Below are 19,006 nucleotides of genomic sequence, written 5' to 3' on the forward strand. Positions count from 1 at the left end.
AGATAGATAGATAGATAGATAGATAGATAGATAGATAGATAGATAGATAGATAGATAGATAGATAGATAGCTAGATAGATAGATAGATAGATAGATAGATAGATAGATAGATAGATAGATAGATAGATAGATAGATAGATAGATAGATAGATAGATAGATAGATAGATAGATAGATAGATAGATAGATAGATAGATAGATAGATAGATAGATAGATAGATAGATAGATAGATAGATAGATAGATAGATAGATAGATAGATAGATAGATAGATAGATAGATAGATAGATAGATAGATAGATAGATAGATAGATAGATAGATAGATAGATAGATAGATAGATAGATAGATAGATAGATAGATAGATAGATAGATAGATAGATAGATAGATAGATAGATAGATAGATAGATAGATAGATAGATAGATAGATAGATAGATAGATAGATAGATAGATAGATAGATAGATAGATAGATAGATAGATAGATAGATAGATAGATAGATAGATAGATAGATAGATAGATAGATAGATAGATAGATAGATAGATAGATAGATAGATAGATAGATAGATAGATAGATAGATAGATAGATAGATAGATAGATAGATAGATAGATAGATAGATAGATAGATAGATAGATAGATAGATAGATAGATAGATAGATAGATAGATAGATAGATAGATAGATAGATAGATAGATAGATAGATAGATAGATAGATAGATAGATAGATAGATAGATAGATAGATAGATAAGATAGATAGATAGATAGATAGATAGATAGATAGATAGATAGATAGATAGATAGATAGATAGATAGATAGATAGATAGATAGATAGATAGATAGATAGATAGATAGATAGATAGATAGATAGATAGATAGATAGATAGATAGATAGATAGATAGATAGATAGATAGATAGATAGATAGATAAGATAGATAGATAGATAGATAGATAGATAGATAGATAGATAGATAGATAGATAGATAGATAGATAGATAGATAGATAGATAGATAGATAGATAGATAGATAGATAGATAGATAGATAGATAGATAGATAGATAGATAGATAGATAGATAGATAGATAGATAGATAGATAGATAGATAGATAGATAGATAGATAGATAGATAGATAGATAGATAGATAGATAGATAGATAGATAGATAGATAGATAGATAGATAGATAGATAGATAGATAGATAGATAGATAGATAGATAGATAGATAGATAGATAGATAGATAGATAGATAGATAGATAGATAGATAGATAGATAGATAGATAGATAGATAGATAGATAGATAGATAGATAGATAGATAGATAGATAGATAGATAGATAGATAGATAGATAGATAGATAGATAGATAGATAGATAGATAGATAGATAGATAGATAGATAGATAGATAGATAGATAGATAGATAGATAGATAGATAGATAGTGTTTTTATACCCACCATGGGGGTTATATTGATTTTGTCATTAAGTTTGTAAGACATCGAAATATTGCTCATAGACTCACAAAAGTATATATATTCTGGATCCTTATTAAATTCTAAGACGATCTAGCCATGTCCGTCCATCTGTCTGTCTGTTTAAAGCACAATAGAGTCCGAACGGAATGATCTAGAAGGTTGAAATTCTGTATGGATAATGTTTGTTTGGTATTGAAAATGGGCAATATCGGTCCACGTTTTCGGATAGCCCCCATATAAGTGAACCCCCGAAAGGCAGCTTTAAGGGTCCATAATTGACCCTACCCCCCATATAAGGTTCCCTTCAGAAAATTACTGTAACGTTCACTATTGGCTTAAAAATACGTATATAGCGATAAAATTCGACATTAATAGGGTTCATATGAGCCAAAATCTCTCTATAAAATTTTATGTGGATCGGTTCATAATTTACTCTACCCCCATATAAGGTCTCCCTCATAAAATTGCTTTAACGCTCATTACTGACTCAAAAATACGAGTATAGCGGTGAAATTTTAAATAAGTTCCTTACGAGCCAAAATCTCTTAGCCAAATTTTATGTGGATCGGTCCAAAATTCATAATTGACTTAAGATATATACCAAATATCACCCTATTGTTTATAGGGGATACGGTTTGATGGTGGGTATATGAGACTTGTTAAACAATTAAACAGTTTTGACAATTACGGCATATGACTTGATGGTCGTTGGATTCCTGGTCTCTGCAGACTATTTGTAATATGTTTTTTTACATTTTTGTACCTATTGAACCTGTTCGTACAAACCCACTTTAAAAAGGTGTGAAAACTGACAACATCTTACCTACGAAAGGAAATTCTGGGGATTTCCTTAAAAAATTGCGTAATACAAACCACTTGAAACTAGGCAACTCACAACCACTATGACTCTCAAACTGTAAAATTCCAGACATTGTTAGATAGTCTCTCATGAACACACACGCACATTCAATTTATAAATAACAAAACACAGATACATAGCAGCGCTGCTGCGGCGAACAGCATAAATATTCGAGCTACAGTAACTCAAAATTAAAATTCAAGCAAAGATTGTTAAAAGAGCAGCGAAAGCATGCAAACGTATAGTACGCTTTGTTAGTTCGTGAGTGTTTTTTTTTTGGAATATAATTTTTCTGTTGCTTTTAATTAACAAAAACTAAACAAATATAAACTAGAGAAAAAAAAAAAAACAAAACTTACAAAAGAAAATGTATCTACACGATATGATGGTATTCAGCTAAAATTGCATAGAGCCGCTAAGAAGAAGAAAAGTGCATTTATAAAATACAAAAGTAATTTTTTATTTAATATCGATTGGCCACGGCAAACAAGATAAAAAAGTGAATTGAAACGAACGAAATTGTGTGATTAGTGAAGTGAAAAAGAGTAAAGATTTGAAGTGAAAAAATTACATATTTTCAAAAGCAATTAAATGAGTGAAATTTAGCTGGAGGGAGGGAGTTAAAAGAGTATGTCGGTGAAATAAAGCAGAATTTCCAATAAATATTAATTGTAACGAAAAAAGGGGTTAAATTACAAAACGGGCGTGAATTTTTGTTTTTTAAATAAAATTTTAGAGACTTATCTCGAGTCTCTTATGTTTCTAAACAACCTCGACTTTAAAATGCGCGATTAAAACGACCTTTAAGAGAAACCTTTTTTGCAATAAAATTGAAATTGATATTAGAACGACAACAACAACAGAATTAAAAAAAAATTTTAATAAAAATGTAATGAAATACTTTTGATATTTTGAAAATAAAGTAGAACCAAGAGAAAAGGTATAAAAAAAACAAAAACAAACTGGAAGTTGATACATAAAACTTCCATTGCAGCAACATTTTGCCGACCAAACGACTGAACAACAACAACAAAAACGGCAAAAACAATAACAACAACACACCAGTGAATACCTATCTCGTAAATATAAAGTGATTACGGTATTTCAACAAGTATCTGTCAAAAACAAAGTATGTAGTGGTAAAAATACCAAAAACATATACAAAAACAAAATCAAAACAAAAACAAACAAAATAACAACAAAAAGGCTTAACCCAAAAAATAACAACAACAACACAAAAATCCTCACGGTATTTGCCACAAAAATTCAAGTGTTTGTCCAAAAAAAAAAAAAGATACAGATACAACAAAAACAGCCAACTAAACAGCAGCAGCTGCAGCATAATTTTTGTATCTTTTTTTTTCACAAATTCATCATCGTCAGCACCTTTGAGAGACGAACCTCTAACTTCATCGTCCTTGAGTGCGGCACATAGTTTGCGCACACACACATCTATAACTTCAAATACATATTTCCCTCTAAACAACGTCAACCGACATTCATCAAACTCCTCTACCAAATCAACACAACTTACTTTTACACACTCTTCTTCTGCTTAACCTGTTTTACTTCATATTTTATATCTTTAATCCACATCCGTTTAAACATCCATCCATCCATCCAACGGTGGTACATTGCATTGCAAACCTTTTCAGCAGTTGTTTATTATTTGTTTGCTGCCTTTGCTGCACTGCATTTTGTACCCTTCATCATGGCGAAAATGAATAATTTTTCAACAACCACTGAAACGCTGCCCAAGAGTGGCCATGTTACTGAAGGTAAGTTTGTTGAATTTTTAAGTATTCCCGGTTTTAAGTGCAATATTTGTAATATTTTGAATACCCTACACCACTTTAGTGGGGAGGGTATTATGGGTTTTGTTCGGTTGTTTGCAACAATCAAAAATAATGATTATAAAAACCTCTTAAGGTATACCAAAAGGCTCAAAGTCACATTCTGAATCTATTCCAATATAGTCTAGTCTACAATCTAGACTATAGTCTAGCCTATAGTCTAGTCTATAGTCTAGTCTATAGTCTAGTCTATAGTCTAGTCTATAGTCTAGTCTATAGTCTAGTCTATAGTCTAGTCTATAGTCTAGTCTATAGTCTAGTCTATAGTCTAGTCTATAGTATAGTCTATAGTCTAGTCTATAGTCTAGTCTATAGTCTAGTCTATAGTCTAGTCTATAGTCTAGTCTATAGTCTAGTCTATAGTCTAGTCTATAGTCTAGTCTATAGTCTAGTCTATAGTCTAGTCTATAGTCTAGTCTATAGTCTAGTCTATAGTCTAGTCTATAGTCTAGTCTATAGTCTAGTCTATAGTCTAGTCTATAGTCTAGTCTATAGTCTAGTCTATAGTCTAGTCTATAGTCTAGTCTATAGTCTAGTCTATAGTCTAGTCTATAGTCTAGTCTATAGTCTAGTCTATAGTCTAGTCTATAGTCTAGTCTATAGTCTAGTCTATAGTCTAGTCTATAGTCTAGTCTATAGTCTAGTCTATAGTTCTAGTCTATAGTCTAGTCTATAGTCTAGTCTATAGTCTAGTCTATAGTCTAGTCTATAGTCTAGTCTATAGTCTAGTCTATAGTCTAGTCTATAGTCTAGTCTATAGTCTAGTCTATAGTCTAGTCTATAGTCTAGTCTATAGTCTAGTCTATAGTCTAGTCTATAGTCTAGTCTATAGTCTAGTCTATAGTCTAGTCTATAGTCTAGTCTATAGTCTAGTCTATAGTCTAGTCTATAGTCTAGTCTATAGTCTAGTCTATAGTCTAGTCTATAGTCTAGTCTATAGTCTAGTCTATAGTCTAGTCTATAGTCTAGTCTATAGTCTAGTCTATAGTCTAGTCTATAGTCTAGTCTATAGTCTAGTCTATAGTCTAGTCTATAGTCTAGTCTATAGTCTAGTCTATAGTCTAGTCTATAGTCTAGTCTATAGTCTAGTCTATAGTCTAGTCTATAGTCTAGTCTATAGTCTAGTCTATAGTCTAGTCTATAGTCTAGTCTATAGTCTAGTCTATAGTCTAGTCTATAGTCTAGTCTATAGTCTAGTCTATAGTCTAGTCTATAGTCTAGTCTATAGTCTAGTCTATAGTCTAGTCTATAGTCTAGTCTATAGTCTAGTCTATAGTCTAGTCTATAGTCTATAGTCTAGTCTATAGTCTAGTCTATAGTCTAGTCTATAGTCTAGTCTATAGTCTAGTCTATAGTCTAGTCTATAGTCTAGGCTATAGTCTAATCTATAGTCTAGTCTATAGTCTAGTCTATAGTCTAGTCTAGTCGAGTCTAGTCTATAGTTTAGTCCGTAGTCTAGTCTATAGTCTAGTCCATAGTCTAGTTTAAAGTCCAGCCTATAGTCTAGTCTATAGTCTGGTCTATAGTCTAGTCTATAGTCTAGTCTACAGTCTATTCTATAGTCTAGTCTATAGTCTAGTCTATAGTCTAGTCTATAGTCTGGTATATAGTCTAGTCAATAGTCTAATCTATAATCTTTGCAATCTATAGTACATATAGTCTTTTCTATAATCCAGTCTATATTCTGCTCTATAGTCTAGTCCATAGTCTAGTATATAGCCTACTCTATAGTCTAATAGGTAGTCTAGGCTGGTCTATATTCTTGTATATAATCTAGTCTAATATAGTCTAAAGTCGACTTGAAGTCCATTGTCTGCTTTATATTAGTCCACATTTTATTAGGATCGGTCCATATATATTAAGAAATAAATAAATTTTAAATATATTCACAAATGGCGTAGGGCATCATATGATCGACCATGCCCGACTTTACTTTCTTACGTGTTTTTAGTTATTTTCTGTCCTTCTACTTTATTTTTCTGTTATTATTTGTAATGTTATTTTTTTTTCGTTCTAAACTAAAAATATTTGTTTTTCATTAACAAAAGATATGTTTACACAAGAGCCTAGTTTAACGGGGGTTAACATAATCTGAACCTTGGTAGTCCCATTAGTTAGATATTCTACTCTTAAAACTAAAGCTATTTTCAAATCAGTGATTCATTAATCATTAAGTTTATTAGAAAATGTTGAATCGATCTGTATTTCATTACTTTTATATGAAATTTATATTTTATATAAATTTTGTAATATGTGACATTTTGGCATATTACTTACGGTTTCAAAACTGTATATGTATTCCATAGATCTGTCATAATCTAAATTTTAATGACATTGAAAACGTGTAAAGTAAATATATTTTGCTCTTTAAACGAGGATTAGGTTTTTTCACATTCTTTCACTAATAAAACCCCCTCCATTCATGAAAAAAATACTGGTCAGTCATTTTGCAAGATAAATAAAACAAATATGCATATAATATTTCTTGAGAAAAATAGTTAAACTTGTATGTTTATATGTAGTTTTCTACGTTTCTATATTTCTTTGTTTCAGCTTTTCTATATGTATGAGAAACTAGAAAACCAGTTTTAAACGAATCTATTAATTAAAATCTCCAACAACAACAAAAAGAGTGTATAATGAACTTAAGGAATTTTTACTACAACTGCAATGCTGTCATTTATACTACTATAAAACTAACCACAAATGATTGTTTACTACATCTACTGCTACTACTTACTACCGGAGGCTAGAAATTATGAAATTTTTTTCTCAAGACTAGAAGAAACATTCAGTTTTAATTAAACTTAATTTTAGTTTAGTGTGTGTGTAGGTGTTAAACATAACATTTATTCAACGATTTATAACTGAAAACACAATTAACACAGAGAGACAAACTTAATTAATTATGCAGAATTAAATTATCAAATGTCATGTAAAGATTTGAAAATGTTTAGTGGACTTATACAAATAGTATATAGAGCAGAGGATGCATAAATTAGTAATGAAAAGGTAGTTAAATGAGATTTTAATGAGCTTGATTGTTTTTCACTATAAATGTTAAAATAATTTGGAAAGAAATTGTGTTTAATATAAAGATCAACTGGAAATGTTAAAATGTAAATTTAAGGTTTGAGTAGTTTGGTGCAATAAATTGGTAAAATAATGGGAATGTTAGGGTCAGAAGACACATCAATGAGATCTTAAAATTATTATAATATGATATTGGACTTTTAAATTTTATTCTGGATTAAGTTTAGAAACCAAAATATTTTCAATTTTATCATATTTTCATAAGATGAAATATGTAAGATTTTGTCATATTTTCTTAAGACAAAATATGACAAATTTGTCGAATTTCCACATATTTTCTTAAGATTAAATTTTGTCATGTTTACGTAAGACAAAATATGCAAAAGTTTGGTATATTTTCTTAAGACAAGATATGTCAAATTTCAACATATTTTCTTTAAAGAAAATATGCTAAATGTTGTCATGATTCTTAAGACAAAATATGACAAATTTTAGCATATTTTCTCAAGACCAATTATACCAAATTTCTTCAGACAAATTTTACTTTATTGTCTTAAGAGAAAATATGCCAAATTTTGTCATGTTTTCTTAAGGCAAATATGCTAAATTATGTCATATTTTCTCAAGACAAATATGCCAGATTTTGTCATATTTTCTAAAGATAAAATATGCCAAATTTTGTCATATTTTCTTAAGACAAAATATGTCAAAGTTTGTCATATTTTCTTGAAACAAAATATGCCAAATTTTGTCATATTTTCTAAAGACAAAATATGCCAAATTATGTCATGTTTTCTCAAGACAAAATATGACAGCTTTTGTCATATTTTCTTAAGACAAAACATGCCAAATTTTGTCATATTATCTTAAGACAAGTTATGCCAAATTTTGTCATATTTTCTTAAGAAAAAAGATTCCAAACTTTGTCATATTTTCTTAAGACAAAATATGCCAAACTTTGTCATATTTTCTTAAGACAAAATATGCCAAACTTTGTCATATTTTCTTAAGACAAAATATGCAAAATTTTGTCATATATTCTTAGGACAAAATATAACAAATTTTGTCACTTTTTCTTAAGACAAAATATACCAGATTTTGTCATATTTTTTTAAAGACAAAATACGCCAAATTTTGTCATATTTTCTTAAGACAAAATATGCGAAATTTTGTCATATATTCTTAAAACAAAATATAACAAATTTTGCCACATTTTCTTGAGACAAAATATAACAATTTTGCCACATTTTCTTAAGACAAAATATGCCAAATTTTGTCATATTTTCTTAGACAAAATATGCCAAACTTTACCTTTTTTTGCTTTAGACAAAATATGCCAAACTTTGTCATATTTTCTTAAGACAAAATATGCAAAATTTTGTCATATATTCTTAAAGCGAAATATAACAAATTTTGTCACATTTTCTATAAAATATGCCAAATTTTGTCATATATTCTTAGAACAAAATATAACAAATTTTGTCACATTTTCTTAACACAAAATATGCCAAATTTTGTCATATTTTCTTAAGATAAAATATGCCAATTTTGTCCTATTTTCTTAAGACAAAATATGCCAAATTTTGTCATATTTTCTTAAGACAAAATATGCGAAATTTTGTCATATATTCTTAGAACAAATATAAAAAATTTTGTCACATTTTCTGAAGACAAAATATGCCAAATTATTTGCATATTTTTATAAGATAAAATATGCCAAATTATGTCATATTTTCTTAAGACCAAATATGTCAGATTTTGTCATATTTTTCTTAAGACAAAAAGCTAAAATTTGGCCAATTTCAAAAACAAGATTTCATTTCTTTACACCTCTGGCTGGCAAGAAAACAAAATATATTTAATGGATACAAACAAAATATTGGTACAATGTACTCGATCTCGTGCACTTGGTGTTAATGTTGCACGATGTATGTATAAGTGTGTGTATTGTTGCTTTTTATTGTTATTTTTCCATGTTGCACGTACGTACGTATTCACTCATTCACTGCCAGGCACTTTATTATTATTATTTACTACAACAACAACAATTTCACAAAAAGAAAAAAGAACTACATATTGCAGTCTTTGAATACTGGGTTGCTGCTGGTTGGGGTATGGCATGTCAGTGTAAAGACATTAAGTTTTCAAATAAAAAAGCAAAAATAAAAACATATTAGGCTGAAAAAAGTCTGCACGCATTTATTTAAGCAATTATTGTTTGTTGCTATTTGCTTTGTTTTTTCTCTTAAATTCTACTTACAGTATGTAGTTGCTATTGTTGCTAGTATTTGCATACATTTGCTGCATGTTTGTTGTTTGTCAGACTGCAATCCAACTAATTTTCTTTTTAGTTTTTTCTTCAAACTTATTTTTGCATTCAGCAGATTCTAGCTCAGTTATGAGTTAAGTTTTTATTGGCATTCCTTTTGCTTTTTGTTTTAAACAAATAATTGTTGTTTGTCTGCTTTTTGCTTTTAGTTGATTAAATTGGTCCTATAAACCCAAGATTGCCTTCATAGAAATCATTACAAATTGACCCTATTGATCCATGACATAAACAATAAAATCTTTTTCTTTTAGATGTTAGAAGTCGGTCAGCTAATTAAAATTGATGTTGAACTTTTTGTAAAAAACTTTGTTGCAACTTTATTTATAACATACATACTGATCACAAATTATTTTTATTTTGTTACATTAACAGTGACCAGGAAAAACTAAATTGTTCCTAGAATGCCAGCATCACACACTTTACTCATTCTAGTTTCAGTTTCAGTTTCTGGTTCACTCTAGTTAGTTCTAGTTCATTCTAGTTCAGTTCTAGTTCAGTTCTAGTTCAGTTCTAGTTCAGTTCTAGTTCAGTTCTAGTTCAGTTCTAGTTCAGTTCTAGTTCAGTTCTAGTTCAGTTCTAGTTCAGTTCTAGTTCAGTTCTAGTTCAGTTCTAGTTCAGTTCTAGTTCAGTTCTAGTTCAGTTCTAGTTCAGTTCTAGTTCAGTTCTAGTTCAGTTCTAGTTCAGTTCTAGTTCAGTTCTAGTTCAGTTCTAGTTCAGTTCTAGTTCAGTTCTAGTTCAGTTCTAGTTCAGTTCTAGTTCAGTTCTAGTTCAGTTCTAGTTCAGTTCTAGTTCAGTTCTAGTTCAGTTCTAGTTCAGTTCTAGTTCAGTTCTAGTTCAGTTCTAGTTCAGTTCTAGTTCAGTTCTAGTTCAGTTCTAGTTCAGTTCTAGTTCAGTTCTAGTTCAGTTCTAGTTCAGTTCTAGTTCAGTTCTAGTTCAGTTCTAGTTCAGTTCTAGTTCAGTTCTAGTTTCAGTTCTAGTTCAGTTCTAGTTCAGTTCTAGTTCAGTTCTAGTTCAGTTCTAGTTCAGTTCTAGTTCAGTTCTAGTTCAGTTTCTAGTTCAGTTCTAGTTCATTCTAGTTCAGTTCTAGTTCAGTTCTAGTTCAGTTCTAGTTCAGTTCTAGTTCAGTTCTAGTTCAGTTCTAGTTCATTCTAGTTCAGTTGTAGTTCAGTTGTAGTTCAGGTAGTTCAGTTCTAGTTCAGTTCTAGTTCAGTTCTAGTTCAGTTCTAGTTCAGTTCTAGTTCAGTTCTAGTTCAGTTCTAGTTCAGTTCTAGTTCAGTTCTAGTTCAGTTCTAGTTCAGTTCTAGTTCAGTTCTAGTTCAGTTCTAGTTCAGTTCTAGTTCAGTTCTAGTTCAGTTCTAGTTCAGTTCTAGTTCAGTTCTAGTTCAGTTCTAGTTCAGTTCTAGTTCATTCTAGTTCAGTTCTAGTTCAGTTCTAGTTTTCTAGTTCAGTTCTAGTTCAGTTCTAGTTCAGTTCTAGTTCAGTTCTAGTTCAGTTCTAGTTCAGTTCTAGTTCAGTCTAGTTCAGTTCTAGTTCAGTTCTAGTTCAGTTCTAGTTCAGTTCTAGTTCAGTTCTAGTTCAGTTCTAGTTCAGTTCTAGTTCAGTTCTAGTTCTAGTTCAGTTCTAGTTCAGTTCTAGTTCAGTTCTAGTTCAGTTCTAGTTCAGTTCTATCAGTTCTAGTTCAGTTTAGTCTTTCAGTTCTAGTTCAGTTCTAGTTCAGTTCTAGTTCTCTAGTTCAGTTCTAGTTCAGTTCTAGTTCAGTTCTAGTTCAGTTCTAGTTCAGTTCTAGTTCAGTTCTAGTTCAGTTCTAGTTCAGTTCTAGTTCAGTTCTAGTTCAGTTCTAGTTCAGTTCTAGTTCAGTTCTAGTTCAGTTCTAGTTCAGTTCTAGTTCAGTTCTAGTTCAGTTGTAGTTCAGTTCTAGTTCAGTTCCAGTTCAGTTCTAGTTCAGTTCAGTTCTAGTTCAGTTCTAGTTCAGTTCTAGTTCAGTTCAGTTCTAGTTCAGTTCAGTTCTAGTTCAGTTCAGTTCTAGTTCAGTTCAGTTCTAGTTCAGTTCTAGTTCAGTTCTAGTTCAGTTCAGTTCTAGTTCAGTTCTAGTTCAGTTCTAGTTCAGTTCTAGTTCAGTTCTAGTTCAGTTCTAGTTCAGTTCTAGTTCAGTTCTAGTTCAGTTCTAGTTCAGTTCTAGTTCAGTTTAGTTCAGTTCTAGTTCAGTTCTAGTTCAGTTCTAGTTCAGTTCTAGTTCAGTTCTAGTTCAGTTCTAGTTCAGTTCTAGTTCAGTTCTAGTTCAGTTCTAGTTCAGTTCTAGTTCAGTTCTAGTTCAGTTCTAGTTCAGTTCTAGTTCAGTTCTAGTTCAGTTCTAGTTCAGTTCTAGTTCAGTTCTAGTTCAGTTCTAGTTCAGTTCTAGTTCAGTTCTAGTTCAGTTCTAGTTCAGTTCTAGTTCAGTTCTAGTTCAGTTCTAGTTCAGTTCTAGTTCAGTTCTAGTTCAGTTCTAGTTCAGTTCTAGTTCAGTTCTAGTTCAGTTCTAGTTCAGTTCTAGTTCAGTTCTAGTTTAGTTCTAGTTCAGTTCTAGTTCAGTTCTAGTTCAGTTCTAGTTCAGTTTTAGTTCAGTTTTAGTTCAGTTCTAGTTCAGTTCTAGTTTAGTTCTAGTTCAGTTCTAGTTCAGTTCTAGTTCAGTTCTAGTTAGATCTCAGTTCAGTTCTAGTTCAGTTCTAGTTCAGTTCTAGTTCAGTTCTAGTTCAGTTCTAGTTCAGATCTAGTTCAGTTCTAGTTCAGTTCTAGTTCAGTTCTAGTTCAGTTCTAGTTCAGTTCTAGTTCAGTTCTAGTTCAGTTCTAGTTCAGTTCTAGTTCAGTTCTAGTTCAGTTCTAGTTCAGTTCTAGTTCAGTTCTAGTTCAGTTCTAGTTCAGTTCTAGTTCAGTTCTAGTTCAGTTCTAGTTCAGTTCTAGTTCAGTTCTAGTTCAGTTCTAGTTCAGTTCTAGTTCAGTTCTAGTTCAGTTCTAGTTTAGTTCTAGTTCAGTTCTAGTTCAGTTCTAGTTCAGTTCTAGTTCAGTTTTAGTTCAGTTTTAGTTCAGTTCTAGTTCAGTTCTAGTTCAGTTCTAGTTCAGTTCAGTTTTAGTTCAGTTTTAGTTCAGTTCTAGTTCAGTTCTAGTTCAGTTCTAGTTCAGTTCTAGTTCAGTTCTAGTTCAGTTCTAGTTCAGTTCTAGTTCAGTTCTAGTTCAGTTCTAGTTCAGTTCTAGTTCAGTTCTAGTTCAGTTCTAGTTTAGTTCTAGTTCAGTTCTAGTTCAGTTCTAGTTCAGTTCAGTTCAGTTCAGTCAGTTTAGTTCAGCTAGCAGTTTCTAGTAGTCAGTTCTAGTTCAGTTCTAGTTCAGTTCTAGTTCAGTTCTAGTTCAGTTCTAGTTCAGTTCTAGTTCAGTTCTAGTTCAGTTCTAGTTCAGTTTTAGTTCAGTTTTTCAGTTCAGTTCTAGTTCAGTTCTAGTTCAGTTCTAGTTCAGTTCTAGTTCAGTTCTAGTTCAGTTTTAGTTCAGTTTTAGTTCAGTTTTAGTTCAGTTCTAGTTCAGTTCTAGTTCAGTTCTAGTTCAGTTCTAGTTCAGTTCTAGTTCAGTTCTAGTTCAGTTCTAGTTCAGTTCTAGTTCAGTTCTAGTTCAGTTCTAGTTTAGTTCTAGTTCAGTTCTAGTTCAGTTCTAGTTCAGTTCTAGTTCAGTTCTAGTTCAGTTCTAGTTCAGTTTTAGTTCAGTTTTAGTTCAGTTCTAGTTCAGTTCTAGTTTAGTTCTAGTTCAGTTCTAGTTCAGTTCTAGTTCAGTTTTAGTTCAGTTTTAGTTCAGTTCTAGTTCAGTTCTAGTTCAGTTCTAGTTCAGTTCTAGTTCAGTTCTAGTTCAGTTCTAGTTCAGATCTAGTTCAGTTCTAGTTCAGTTCTAGTTCAGTTCTAGTTCAGTTCTATAGTTCAGTTCTAGTTCAGTTCTAGTTCAGTTCTAGTTCAGTTCTAGTTCAGTTCTAGTTCAGTTCTAGTTCAGTTCTAGTTCAGTTCTAGTTCAGTTTTAGTTCAGTTTTAGTTCAGTTCTAGTTCAGTTCTAGTTCAGTTCTAGTTCAGTTCTAGTTCAGTTCTAGTTCAGATCTAGTTCAGTTCTAGTTCAGTTCTAGTTCAGTTCTAGTTCAGTTCTAGTTCAGTTCTAGTTCAGTTCTAGTTCAGTTCTAGTTCAGTTCTAGTTCAGTTCTAGTTCAGTTCTAGTTCAGTTCTAGTTCAGTTCTAGTTCAGTTCTAGTTCAGTTCTAGTTCAGTTCTAGTTCAGTTCTAGTTCAGTTCTAGTTCAGTTCTAGTTCAGTTCTAGTTCAGTTCTAGTTCAGTTCTAGTTCAGTTCTAGTTCAGTTCTAGTTCAGTTCTAGTTCAGTTCTAGTTCAGTTCTAGTTCAGTTCTAGTTCAGTTCTAGTCCAGTTCTAGTTCAGTTCTAGTTCAGTTCTAGTTCAGTTCTAGTTCAGTTCTAGTTCAGTTCTAGTTCAGTTCTAGTTCAGTTCCAGTTCAGTTCTAGTTCAGTTCAGTTCTAGTTCAGTTCTAGTTCAGTTCTAGTTCAGTTCTAGTTCAGTTCAGTTCTAGTTCAGTTCAGTTCTAGTTCAGTTCAGTTCAGTTCTAGTTCAGTTCTAGTTCAGTTCTAGTTCAGTTCAGTTCTAGTTCAGTTCTAGTTCAGTTCTAGTTCAGTTCTAGTTCAGTTCTAGTTCAGTTCTAGTTCAGTTCTAGTTCAGTTCTAGTTCAGTTCTAGTTCAGTTCTAGTTCAGTTCTAGTTCAGTTCTAGTTCAGTTCTAGTTCAGTTCTAGTTCAGTTCTAGTTCAGTTCTAGTTCAGTTCTAGTTCAGTTCTAGTTCAGTTCTAGTTCAGTTCTAGTTCAGTTCTAGTTCAGTTCTAGTTCAGTTCTAGTTCAGTTCTAGTTCAGTTCTAGTTCAGTTCTAGTTCAGTTCTAGTTCAGTTCTAGTTCAGTTCTAGTTCAGTTCTAGTTCAGTTCTAGTTCAGTTCTAGTTCAGTTCTAGTTCAGTTCTAGTTCAGTTCTAGTTCAGTTCTAGTTCAGTTCTAGTTCAGTTCTAGTTCAGTTCTAGTTCAGTTCTAGTTTAGTTCTAGTTCAGTTCTAGTTCAGTTCTAGTTCAGTTCTAGTTCAGTTTTAGTTCAGTTTTAGTTCAGTTCTAGTTCAGTTCTAGTTTAGTTCTAGTTCAGTTCTAGTTCAGTTCTAGTTCAGTTCTAGTTCAGATCTAGTTCAGTTCTAGTTCAGTTCTAGTTCAGTTCTAGTTCAGTTCTAGTTCAGATCTAGTTCAGTTCTAGTTCAGTTCTAGTTCAGTTCTAGTTCAGTTCTAGTTCAGTTCTAGTTCAGTTCTAGTTCAGTTCTAGTTCAGTTCTAGTTCAGTTCTAGTTCAGTTCTAGTTCAGTTCTAGTTCAGTTCTAGTTCAGTTCTAGTTCAGTTCTAGTTCAGTTCTAGTTCAGTTCTAGTTCAGTTCTAGTTCAGTTCTAGTTCAGTTCTAGTTCAGTTCTAGTTCAGTTCTAGTTCAGTTCTAGTTCAGTTCTAGTTTAGTTCTAGTTCAGTTCTAGTTCAGTTCTAGTTCAGTTCTAGTTCAGTTTTAGTTCAGTTTAGTTCAGTTCTAGTTCAGTTCTAGTTCAGTTCAGTTTTAGTTCAGTTTTAGTTCAGTTCTAGTTCAGTTCTAGTTCAGTTCTAGTTCAGTTCTAGTTCAGTTCTAGTTCAGTTCTAGTTCAGTTCTAGTTCAGTTCTAGTTCAGTTCTAGTTCAGTTCTAGTTTAGTTCTAGTTCAGTTCTAGTTCAGTTCTAGTTCAGTTCTAGTTCAGTTTTAGTTCAGTTTTAGTTCAGTTCTAGTTCAGTTCTAGTTTAGTTCTAGTTCAGTTCTAGTTCAGTTTTAGTTCAGTTCTAGTTCAGTTCTAGTTCAGTTCTAGTTCAGTTCTAGTTCAGTTCTAGTTCAGTTCTAGTTCAGTTCTAGTTCAGTTCTAGTTCAGTTCTAGTTCAGTTCTAGTTCAGTTCTAGTTCAGTTCTAGTTCAGTTCTAGTTCAGTTTTAGTTCAGTTTTAGTTCAGTTCTAGTTCAGTTCTAGTTCAGTTCTAGTTCAGTTCTAGTTCAGTTCTAGTTCAGTTTTAGTTCAGTTTTAGTTCAGTTCTAGTTCAGTTCTAGTTCAGTTCTAGTTCAGTTCTAGTTCAGTTCTAGTTCAGTTCTAGTTCAGTTCTAGTTCAGTTCTAGTTCAGTTCTAGTTCAGTTCTAGTTTAGTTCTAGTTCAGTTCTAGTTCAGTTCTAGTTCAGTTCTAGTTCAGTTTTAGTTCAGTTTTAGTTCAGTTCTAGTTCAGTTCTAGTTTAGTTCTAGTTCAGTTCTAGTTCAGTTCTAGTTCAGTTTTAGTTCAGTTTTAGTTCAGTTCTAGTTCAGTTCTAGTTCAGTTCTAGTTCAGTTCTAGTTCAGTTCTAGTTCAGTTCTAGTTCAGATCTAGTTCAGTTCTAGTTCAGTTCTAGTTCAGTTCTAGTTCAGTTCTAGTTCAGTTCTAGTTCAGTTCTAGTTCAGTTCTAGTTCAGTTCTAGTTCAGTTCTAGTTCAGTTCTAGTTCAGTTCTAGTTCAGTTTTAGTTCAGTTTTTTCAGTTCTAGTTCAGTTCTAGTTCAGTTCTAGTTCAGTTCTAGTTCAGTTCTAGTTCAGTTCTAGTTCAGATCTAGTTCAGTTCTAGTTCAGTTCTAGTTCAGTTCTAGTTCAGTTCTAGTTCAGTTCTAGTTCAGTTCTAGTTCAGTTCTAGTTCAGTTCTAGTTCAGTTCTAGTTCAGTTCTAGTTCAGTTCTAGTTCAGTTCTAGTTCAGTTCTAGTTCAGTTCTAGTTCAGTTCTAGTTCAGTTCTAGTTCAGTTCTAGTTCAGTTCTAGTTCAGTTCTAGTTCAGTTCTAGTTCAGTTCTAGTTCAGTTCTAGTTCAGTTCTAGTTCAGTTCTAGTTCAGTTCTAGTTCAGTTCTAGTTCAGTTCTAGTTCAGTTCTAGTTCAGTTCTAGTTCAATTCTTGTTCGTTTTGTTAGTTTTTATTAATTTAACTCTTTTAAATATCTGCTATTTAGCTGTTAGCTGTCTTAAAATTTATTTTAGAGTTAAAATAATTATCTTAAAATAAAACAGATGCTTGATTTGTTGCAAAATATGCATATGATGGTATTTTTCGTTTTTTTTAATAATTATGTTGCTTTACATTACGTTTTGCTGCACGTAACCCTTTGCAGCATGTAGTAGATGTTGCAGTAAAACAAAAAAAGAAGTAAACGTTAAATGAGAGGCCTGCATGTTGGCATCCATCCATCCAGTCAGTCACTTATTTATACTCGCACACACACGCTCGAATACAGTTAAAAAATAAAAACTGAGAACATAATAAACCCTGCAATTCTACAAGGGTGTTGAGGTATCTCTTGAAAGAAGTGACTATTTATTGATTAGAATTCCTAAGTTTTTGGGATACTTAACAAAGTTATACTTTTTAAATGCGAAGAAAGAGTCAGTCGGCATTTAGAACTACAAGTTAAATCGAGACATCCACCCCGAACTGTAGTGTGTAAAGATACTCTTTATACATCCTTATGCCAAACTGTATTGTGTTTGTCGTTGCACGTTGTTTGTACCTTGTCATTGTAAGGAACATGTACAAATATGGCTACTGTTTTTAAGTACTCCTTCCTTCACATTTTCTACCACAAATAAAAGCAACAAAACATAAATATTTGTTGCATGAATCCTTCCTTTAAATTTTTTATTTCTTTCTTTGTATGGGTGTTTTTTATAGTTTTTGTCATCTTGCTGCTTGTGATGTTTTACATCTGATGCATTTGACTGCATTTTAATAAAAATAAACCAACAACATTACACACATTACTAGAATCTGTATCAAAATTTTAGCAACAGCCAACAGCTAAATCTTTGTTGCAACATGGGCACACGCACTTCAGTTGTAGCAAAAGCAAAAAAAAACTACACCTTTATTTGTATACCAAATAAAAAAATAACTTTAACTCGTGCATTTTTGTCTTGGCAAATAATAAAAACTGCAAAATTTACAACAAGTCAGATGTTTTTTTTTAAATAATACAAAAAAACATTCATATAACCTGATGTTTGACTGACAGTTCCAGTTCATTTTATTGCAACACAGATGAACAAAAATATTATTTTTTTTAATGATGATTCATTAAAGACTGTATTTGAGGGGGAAAGGAAAGAGTTGAGGGGAAAAAAATGTGCCGAATGGGTATATTGCTTCCACAAAGCAAAATGTTTTGATATACCTCTGGCAGCTTAGAAGTGCTAACAAATTAAACTGTTTAGAAATTGAGAACAATAAAAAATGAATTGTGTCAATTAGGAATAACTAAAGTGAAAAATGAAAAAACATTTTAATTAAGATTCTTAATTATGGGAGTATTGAATAATTAAAGACCACATTTATTTGGATAGAACAATGGTAAGAGGCAAAAGTCTCGTGACAATACTCTAGAATATATACCCAGAATATACATACTTAATACTATAGACCAGAACTTAAACTACACTACAGACTCGTTTATAGACTACACTAGACTATAGAGTCAACTATAGAGTAGACTATAGAGCAGACTATAGAGCAGACTATAAAGTAGACTACAGAGTAGACTATAGAATAGAGTATAGAATAGACTAGAGTAGACTATAGATAGACTATAGATTAGACTATAGACTAGACTATTAGACTAGACTATTAGACTAGACTAACTAGACTAGACTATAGACTAGACTATAGACTAGACTATAGACTAGGACTATAGACTAGACTATAGACTAGAACTATAGACTAGACTATAGACTAGACTATAGACTAGACTATAGACTAGACTATAGACTAGACTATAGCCCTAGACTATAGGACTAGACTTAGACTAGACTATAGACTAGACTATAGACTAGACTATAGACTAGAACTATAGACTAGAGACTATAGACTAGACTATAGACTAGGACTATGACTAGGACTATAGACTGACTATAGACTAGACTATAGACTAGACTATAGACTAGACTATAGACTAGACTATAGACTAGACTATAGACTAGACTATAGACTAAGACTATAGACTAGACTATAGACTAGAACTATAGACTAGACTATAGACTAGACTATAGACTAGACTATAGACTAGACTATAGACTAGACTATAGACTAGACTATAGACTAGACTATAGACTAGACTATAGACTAGACTATAGACTAGACTATAGACTAGACTATAGACTAGACTATAGACTAGACTATAGACTAGACTATAGACAAGACTATAGACTAGACTATAGACTAGACTATAGACAAGACTATAGACTAGACTATAGACTAGACTAGACTATAGACTAGACTATAGACTAGACTATACACTAGACTATAGACTAGACTATACACTAGACTATAGACTAGACTATTGACAAGACTATAGACTAGACTATAGACTAG

The 19,006-nt window shown here is 31.7% G+C and overlaps 1 protein-coding gene across 1 annotated transcript in view; it reads left to right on the forward strand.

Moving 5' to 3' along the window:
* The first annotated feature begins 2,546 nt into the window (after positions 1 to 2,546).
* The window catches only part of LOC119607028 (BUD13 homolog), a 57,134-nt gene continuing 40,674 nt past the window's right edge, over positions 2,547 to 19,006 (forward strand). Inside the window, 1 exon segment of the mRNA XM_037960745.1 lies at positions 2,547 to 4,110. Coding sequence (XP_037816673.1) covers positions 4,044 to 4,110 — 67 coding nt within the window. The 5' untranslated portion in view covers positions 2,547 to 4,043.

The sequence above is a fragment of the Lucilia sericata genome, unplaced genomic scaffold (genome assembly GCF_015586225.1).
Source record: "Lucilia sericata isolate MDLA Ls3-8-SP2 unplaced genomic scaffold, ASM1558622v1 Contig000646F_arrow, whole genome shotgun sequence".
Classification (NCBI taxonomy): Eukaryota; Metazoa; Arthropoda; class Insecta; order Diptera; family Calliphoridae; genus Lucilia; species Lucilia sericata.